Below are 9,196 nucleotides of genomic sequence, written 5' to 3' on the forward strand. Positions count from 1 at the left end.
CGCTTTAAAGGTCTCTCCTGGGGAACTTTTACTTGACTTTGCTTGCATGAGGAGGAGGGGAGAACTTTGAAAAGTAGCACGATGAAAAAAAAAAAAATCATAGAGAGAGAGAGAGAGAGAGAGAGAGTTTAAAGGAAGCATAAACAATTGCATGGTTGAGAATGTTTTGGATCACTTTATGGCATGGGTATTGCCTTTGGACTATTTGTATCACTTTTGGATCATGCCCATAATACGACGTTCCAGTGATCCAAATTTGGAGCATACATTGGTGTTACCACCTTATAAAGTTATCCAAGTGTAGAACAAAATTTATGTTCTGTGGGTACACACATGCGCATGGAAACACATGTGTAATTTGAAATGCATAGTCCTACCTTTTTATTATCAATTTTCTTGGGGTAAAGTCGTTACATGATGGAATAAGGCCATGTGAGAATTTAAAGGAGTCATCATACATGTAATAGTTCATGTTAAATTATTATGTTCTAAGGTTAATTATCTTAAGAGCGCACTTTGGCACCTGATGTTGGGGCTTTCTTTGAAGGCAAGTATAATCACATCCACTGAACATTCTAGAATTGGTACAAAGCAAGACTTTGTAGCTAAAACTTGATATGTTGGACCACCATACAACAAACTCTGTGTGATTAGAAGAGATCTCTTTTGTTTTATGATGAGGCACTCAAATTATATGTACTCAAAATTTATCTACTAGAATGAAATAACAAATACAGATCACCAACTAACATTTCACATCCCATGAAAGTGCCATGATGTTTGATAAAAACATTTAAGTCAAACACCAAATTTAACAATTGTATGCTCTTCTAGAAATCGAAATCAAATTTCTACTCGTTGCTAGGATTATTAGTTCTTTTATGATTTATTTAGGTATAAATCTTATAGACTTTGTGGATTGGCCTGTGTATTTAAGCATGGTCCTGTATCAATCAAATACCACCTATCCCAAATCCTGTAGGAATAAAAAAGAGCTTTCAAAGATCATTATATTCTTGTTACGGCCTGTAATCTGGGACGTAGACTAGATTCAGATAAGTTCTTAAAAAATACAAGATAGATGGGCTAACAGGTTTGATTTTTATAGGATATTCAGTTCAATCCTGCAGAAATTTCTAATAGAGTCTTAGAGAGAATCAATTCCAGAATAGATTAGACGAGGGCAAGATTGCAGTATCATGATGTTACATCTCAAAAGTGACAGCCAGCCACTTAAATCTCGTTGCTGAATTGATGTATAACTGCTTGAGTTTAAAGATGATAGAAAACAAAAAAAAAAAAAAAAAGGGTAAAATAAAACTGCTGCCATTCAATCATCGAATAACAAGGATGGTAGCAGTCACAAACCTGTGATTTTTCCTCTCTCGCTTTCAGTAACATGGGAGGCAAGAATTGTGAACTGCACGCGGTTTGAGCCAAGACATGTTCTACTCTAACCTTTTCTGGGTGACTTATTTTCCATTCGTTTGGGCCCCAATTGTTGTGGACGAGAAGTAGCAGGGACCACCGACAAATGGAGAAGAATAATGCCATGGTAACTCAGAAAAACCCGCCCAAAAAAATTCACTCAAGACTGTCTTCCACCAGTCAAATTGTTCTTACTTCGCTATTTGGCACGATTCACAACTCAAACATGAAAACAACGCACCGAGTGATTTTTTTGAGTTACAGTTTTTTAGTTATTAAAGCATTTGTCAATGGCTGGAGTTTCTCTTAACGTAGTTGTAACAATTCAAAATTTTATCCAAAAAAATTAGACAGAAGATATTATTTGAATTTTTTGATCTTATATAAATATCCAAATTCTTCATAATAAATAACCAATATGGGACTAAATACTGTTCTGTTTAAGCTATAAACTGCTCTCCTTTAAATTATAACATCCTCGTTTGATAAAAGATCGAAATTTATGTATTCATTCATAAACATCACACTTGGTCTGTATTCAATATTCCAATGAATCTGTGCTGCAGTGTCCCCTAATTCATATAGGTTATGTACTGTATCGGTTCTGATACTAATCGTAATAATCTAAAATGTTATTCCAAAAGACCTGTCAGAAGTTATTATTTGAATTTTTTGGTTCTGTATAAGTACGTACCCATGATCTTTTTGATAAAGATTAAATATACATCCACATAGATCCTCATAGAGGATATGCAGTAGCATGTTTCCTCATTTTTAATTTAATATATTGCTTGTCTTATCAAATGTAAAATTACACAATAATATAACTTTTGCATAATTAGCTTCAGCAATTTGAATTATCTACTGATAGTTTTTTTGCATTAGCCACACCTTGCAAGATCGAAACATGCTAAGGGTACGCTGAGGGGTGGAAAAAGCGTTATCCTCTTTAGTTATTAAAGTTTTCTTGAATGGAGAAAGACCGCTGGACGCTTTTCTGAGACGAACCACATGGAAATTGCTTGATGTGGAAGGGAAGATGAGAAGTTTCTCTTAGCGTGATAATGGGACGGACAATGGCATGTGTCTTCCTTAGTTTCCCATATTGCTTGCTTATCAAGTATAAGTTTACAGAATTCTGTGACTTTTGCATAATTAGCTTCAGCAATCTGAAAGATCTACTAGATTTTGCATCAGCCATACATAGCAGGAGGTTAATTTGTTGGACCATAACTCAAGCAGAGAGTCATACCTTGGACTATTCTGGGTTTGTATTGCTGGTACAGTATTGTATAAGGTTGAAACCAGATTGGATATGATTCGGATACCAACAGATCTATGTCCATATTTATTTTATCTGATCATTATAAATATAGATACGGATATTTTTTCGATGCAAAAATTTATATCCATATTTGTTTTAAATGGATATGGATACAATTTGGATGCTTAAAATATAGATATAAATTGGATAATTAAATTTTATAATTATAGAATCAAAGTTATTACTAAATAGATGATAAATCAAGTTAATAATATGTTTCTATGGTTATATATTTCTCTTAAAAATTAATAAATATTATGTAAAATGTATAGGATTATAGGTATATTAAGATATTTAGATATTGATCGGATAGTTGTTTATCTATATTCATATCCATTTTTTTTTGACAGATATTGTTGGGTATAAAATAACTCCAGCCGAAGTTCATAAGAGGCGAACCCTCTCAGGACTCTTCCGGCTTCCGACCTTGTGCGGCGTCTTTCTGAACTCCCCCAACCGTCCGAGCTTCCACAGTACCATCTGAACTCATCCAGCAGTCGACCTTCCATAGTGTCCTCCAGATTTCTCCAACGGACGAACTCCTATCGTACCCTCTGAATTTTTTCAATAATGAGCTCCTTCAGTCGTCTATCGGACTGCTCCAAATGCTCTTTGGGTTTCATTATTAGCCGATTTTCTACAGTGATCGACTACTCTCCGAATTTCTTCCAGACTTCCTCCTGTCACGATTGACTTTACTCCGAGCTTCTTCCGGACTTCGTCAATGTCCGGGCTTCTCCAGCAGCAGGACTTCTACAGTAACCAGACTCTATCCAAGTTTCTACAGTGGTCGACCGCCTTCCGAACTTCAGCCGAGCTTCTACAATAAGCGGTCTCCATCCGGGCTTCCACGACAATCGATCTCCATCCGAGCTTCTACAATAAGCGGTCTCCATCAGGACTTCCACGGTAACCGGTCTCCATCCGAGCTTCTACAGTAAGCGGCCTCCTTTCGGACTTCTGCAAGAACCGGACTCCGTTCGAACTTCTACAGCGGATGGATTCCAGACGAACTTCTACAACGAACGGGCTCCAGCAGCCGGATTTCTACAGTGACTGACTGTCTCCTGTGTCTTCCGTACCTCTCCAGCCATCAACCTTCAACAGCGCCAATCGGACTTCAACAGTGTCAACCAAACCCCTCCAATGGATAAATTTTCTCCGAACTCCTCCAGTGGTCGACCTTCCACAGTATCCTCCAGACTCCTCTAGCGGATGAACTTCCACAATGCCTTCCGGACTCTTCTATCGGTCAACCTTCTATAGCACCTTCCGAATTCCGCTATCGGTCGACCTTCTGTCAGATTCCTCATGCAACCGGACCTCTCCAGCGGACAATCTTCAGACAAGCTTCTAAATCAGACAAATTTCAGACGGACTTCTCTAGCAATCGGACTCCAGTCAGATTTCTCCAATAGAAAGTTTCCGTCCGAACTTCTACAGCAGATGACTTCCGTCTGCAGCATCAACGCCTAAGGCACCCAACAACAGTTAATCCATCGGCAACCTCGGAAATATCCGAGCTTCTCTTAGATTGCTGAGACAGAGAGCTATTCCGCTCCATCAGACGTCTCAATCGAGCTTCAGCCGTCCGGTCCGAACTCTCCGGCAAGTCGTGACAACGGACACCACTCCACTCTCTGTAACAAACTCCACGTGGCCCCACCACTCTCCGGCAAGTCGCGACAACGGACACCACTACTCTCCGTAACAAACTCCACGTGACCCCGAACGGTCCACTACCAGGCAGTTACGGACGTCGCTGTCAATCGATTACGCTCTCCCGTCTATAAAAGAGACCCCCCAGATACGTTCTCCTCTAAGCTCTAAGCACATCTCTAAACTCTGCTAAAATCCCATTCGAGTGCTCCATTTCTGTTGAAGCAGAATACTGACTTGAGCGTCGGAGGGTCTTGCCGGAGCACCCCCAACTCCGGTTTAGATTTTCCTTGCAGGTCCCGGCGGCGGCCGTGATCCCCTCGACTCCAGCTTCTCCGACATCGGCGGAATTCTGCACTAACAGATATGGATATTAATCAGATCTTCAAATTTCTATCCATATCCGGATTGATTAGATACGAAAACAGATCCGGATAGATATTATCCATATTACTTTTGCCCTTAGTGTTGTAATCACTTTCTTTCTTTCTTAAAAACAAATAATAAAGATTCTATTTTAAAATAAAAAAAAAATGAAAAATTTTATGTAGAACATAAATTACATGATATTTGACAACTTAAGATATATAGTATAGCATCTATGTATGAGTCCGGCAAGGAAATTGTTACTATGATTTTTGTTTTGATAAAATGAATGATAAACATTTCAATTGGATGTCATCAAACTCTAAGACATCAAACCTAGTATTAAATAATGATCTATTATCGGGTCAAAATATTGGAACAAGGAACATGTCACATAACGACCTAAAGGAACTCACAAATGATGGTAAATTCACTACTAATCCTTATTACAATATCATTAGCAGCTGTTGAATTCTCTTCTCTTGCTGCAAAGTGAATATACACTGTTAGTTCTGGAATGAATATAATTCTCAAAATCTTCTTCCTTGGCTGTGGTCTTATACAAAACTCCTCATTCTTTTTATCTCTGGGAAAATCTGTCCTCTGAGAGGTTACTTGACAGCTATAGATTGCTATTGAACCACCTGTTACCCTTGATGCAGACTGAAAGGAGCAATCTCCCACCTACACTTCTCTCTCTTCTCATGCCTTAACTCTGTATATAGCTACAATCATTGCATTCTTCTATTCTTATCTTAATAAATCTGGGGGAAGTTAATCACTTTCCCCATTACCTTCAGAAAAAAGACAAATTTTTAATCATTTTATTGTGGAAGGACCCTAACGCTTGGGGTCCATACTTTATGGACAACCACCTCATGTTTCTGATCTTTTTTCTCAGGAAAGCTCGCTTGGTCTAGAATCTATGCTTTCTAAAGGTAGCTGGGTGGGCCAGGTAAGAGTATGCTGATATGCCTATAAGGATCTAATTTAAGCTTCACATAAGTATCTTCTTCATACGATCAGAAAATCTTCAAAGTTAATGACAGCATGCTTTCTCCATTGTCTTCCTAATAAGTCATGTACTAGTAGTGCAAAATAGGCCAATACTTAATCCTCCAGAGCAACAAATAGCACACTGAATTCAGACTTATGGTCAACTATGTATCTCAATCGGATTGGTTTCATACAATGAAACCAGATTACCAATTTGAGACTCATCTTACCAAGTCAAAAGTATCTTTCTTAATTTTTTCAAAAAAAATTTCTGTTTTCCTGTTTTCTTATTTCAGTCAGTAGCTAATAGAAGTATTATTTGCATTTCCAGGACATGCCTTTCCTGAGGTAAAAGATTATATGTTTCACACCTACCAACCCACTACCATTCAAAAGACAAAGAATGAAAGCAACCAGATCCATTAACAACCATGAACCTTTACCTGTCCACACCCACAATGCCCATAAATACCCACCAAGGACTCAACCAAAACCCAAACTCCCATATCCCATCCCCCATCCCCTCTCTCTCTCTCTCTCTCTCTGAAGCTTACCATGGCCAAACTCTTTTCCATCTCCATTCTTCTCCTCTTATTCATCACCATCATCCCCTCCTGGGCCAAGGATGGAGAACACTACAGTTTCCTCTTGAGCCAAAAGCCGGCGACGCCGCGGGTGCGCCAGAAGTTGAGCCACCTGCGGCTATTCTGGCACGACCTCGTAAGCGGGCCGGATCCGACCGCCGTCAGGGTGGCCCAGGCGGCCTCGGCCGATAAGTCGGCGACCGGGTTCGGCACGTTGGTCATGATCGACGACGCGCTGACCGTGAGCCCTGAACCCACTTCGAAGCTAGTGGGCCGGGCCCAGGGGTTCTACGCCCTGGCATCTAAAGAGGAGGCGGCCCTGCTGATGTCCATGAACTTTGCCTTTATCGAAGGCAAGTACAACGGCAGCACGGTGACCATATTGGGCAGGAATGCGGTGTTCTCGGAGGTGAGGGAGATGCCGGTGATAGGGGGAAGTGGGCTTTTCCGAATGGCCCAAGGTTATGCCCAGGCCCGGACGCATAGCTTCAATCCTAAGACTGGTGATGCTGTGGTAGAGTATAATGTTTTTGTGATGCATTACTGATGTAGGGTTTGGTTTTCTGATTTAGTTTGGGTTCTTTCCTGATGCTGGTTGCACGGTGGTCCCCATGGTGGGTTTTGGCTCGTTTGTTTGTCAGTCAATGGATGTCAATGTTAGCGTCTCCCTGGCTCCACGCAATGCTACAAATCATCGAAACCAACAAAAGAAAAAGTTGGAACGGGAGCAAAGTAGTCGCAAAATTCTTACATGCTGACTGCTTTTACAAACCTACGTTTATTTTTCCAAACCTACTTTAAGTAACGACCGTTATATCACTGTTAGCTTGTACAGGTCGGTTCGTATGATAATAGTACGTGCTGTAGAACAAACTAGATCCCTATGTTAGGAAGAAAAGAGAATTCTAACTCTTGTTTCTCTATTTTTTTTTCTTGTGAGAGTGAAATTTAGTTTGCCAGTGTTTTTGATTCAAAGGGGTGCGTGCTGGGAAGGGTAGATCGGGTGCGATTCTCTCTATTTTGGGATTGGAGCGATGAATTTTAATTCCAGATTATTTATTGTCCATATATTGAATATATGAGGATTTGTGCAAACAAATATTTAATTTCACAACGATTATGTATTGGATAGGCTTTGAATATTTATATATGGCCAAAAAATTTAAATAATATTTTTTGATTAATTTTTTTAGATGAGATTCCAGATTGTTACAAATGATATCAGAACCTATTAAAAATTTTAAGCTTCGAATCCATTATGGCCACACTCTTTAGTGCAAGATCTTATGCTTGCTTATTTTTTTTTTTCTTTTGATAGAAATAGTGTATTCAAACAATTTTTATTATAATCAAGAGAGACGGAAAGTAAAATATCTCTAAGCGGCCCAAGGATGAACCCACATTCCAAAAAGAACCTCCAGAATATTCTGCAATATAGGCTGCCACCCAGTCGGCTACAGTATTTGTCTTTCAAAAGACATGCCTAGTCACACATACCATACATTCAGATAGCAACATGGAGATATCCTACAAAATTGGTGAGAGTGACCTCCCCATATGCAGCTTTGAATCCAGGTTAATACAGTAATTGAGTAATCCTTAATGACTAGGTGGTCGGCATCTAAGATTTACTTAGCATACACGCTCCCCATCCAAGCTACATGAAGCTCTACCTTAGAAATCGTGGGTATGAACACTTCCTCCAACAGCTATCAGTCTAGAGTCAGGTTCATAGATTACAAAACTTGCCCTATCCTGTTTGTCTCTGGCATTGTCATTAAAGTTGACCTTCAGGTACCTCAAGAGAGGAGGCTCCTATACAATAAACCTCCTTCAGATCACTACACGAGTAGAGTGGGAGTTTTAGATCTTTGGAGGCCTGAAAGTTATATTAGTTAGCTCCATAGCCAAAATACGAGCTTTCTCTAGAGTAAGCCTCACTGAGCATCTCCTCGACTCGAACACTAGGCTACTCCTAGCTAGCCAAATATGATGGATCATATAAGCCACACAAGTACCAACCACCCTAGGTACAGGACCTCTAGCACTCCTCAAGATCTCTAAGAATGCTCGAACTAGAGCCTCAGCCTGGATGAACTGTTGATACAATCCCACTAGATACCAAAGCTACCTAGTTTTCCAGCATGAGAAAAAAATATGCAGTCTCATCCTCTAATCTATAGTATGGATAAGTCGGCTAGATGTCCATATCTCAGTCCCTTAGAATGAATCTAGTCAGAAGCTGATCCCAGACAACCTTTCACAGAAAAAGGCTAACCCTCAAGTGCACCCCAATCCTCCAAACCTACCCAACATCCAAAAACCTAGCCGACCCCCTCTGATATGATAGGTAGTGATCCATCATCATAGCTCTCAAGGTACAGGAATGTCTCCAAACCTTGACATCTTGACTACTATAGTGCAGAATCGAAAAAGCCAGCACTCGCTCTCTCATTTGCTCCCCAAAGAGGTGAGCCACCATTGTTGAGCCTCAACCACCGCCATTTGCATGGAAGAGAACGCATGCCCTCATGGCTTAGTAGAAGGTCGTCAATCCACTGGTCTCAAAGAAGGTGCATAGATTGACCATCCCCTATTAGCCATCTCATCTGGGATATCATTTTTGGGGCACGCACACAAATCTTCCTCTAAAAGAAGAGAGTGCCATGGTTGACCTAAATCTCCTCACCCATAGTCCCCATGCTATATCTAGTTCTTATCATCGTGCTCCATAAGCTCTCCAAATCCAACAAAAATTTCGCCGCATATCGAGCAATCAAAGCCTCCCACCTCATGGTCAGAGACTGAATATCAAGTTTTCCATCCCTCAGCAGCTCGC

At 40.2% G+C, this 9,196-nt stretch overlaps 1 protein-coding gene across 1 annotated transcript; it reads left to right on the forward strand.

The window, feature by feature from the left end:
- Positions 1–6,260: 6,260 nt before the first annotated feature.
- On the forward strand, positions 6,261–7,022 carry LOC105038407 (dirigent protein 22-like). Its single transcript, XM_010914212.4, has one exon. The coding sequence runs from the start codon at positions 6,329–6,331 to the stop codon at positions 6,902–6,904; it is 576 nt and encodes a 191-aa protein (XP_010912514.1). The 5' UTR covers positions 6,261–6,328; the 3' UTR covers positions 6,905–7,022.
- Positions 7,023–9,196: the final 2,174 nt, after the last annotated feature.

This window comes from Elaeis guineensis, chromosome 1, assembly GCF_000442705.2.
Source record: "Elaeis guineensis isolate ETL-2024a chromosome 1, EG11, whole genome shotgun sequence".
Classification (NCBI taxonomy): Eukaryota; Viridiplantae; Streptophyta; class Magnoliopsida; order Arecales; family Arecaceae; genus Elaeis; species Elaeis guineensis.

Excerpts from the sequence above, each read along its gene's own strand:
- LOC105038407 (XM_010914212.4), top strand. The coding sequence starts at position 6,329 with ATGGCCAAACTCTTTTCCATCTCCATTCTTCTCCTCTTATTCATCACC.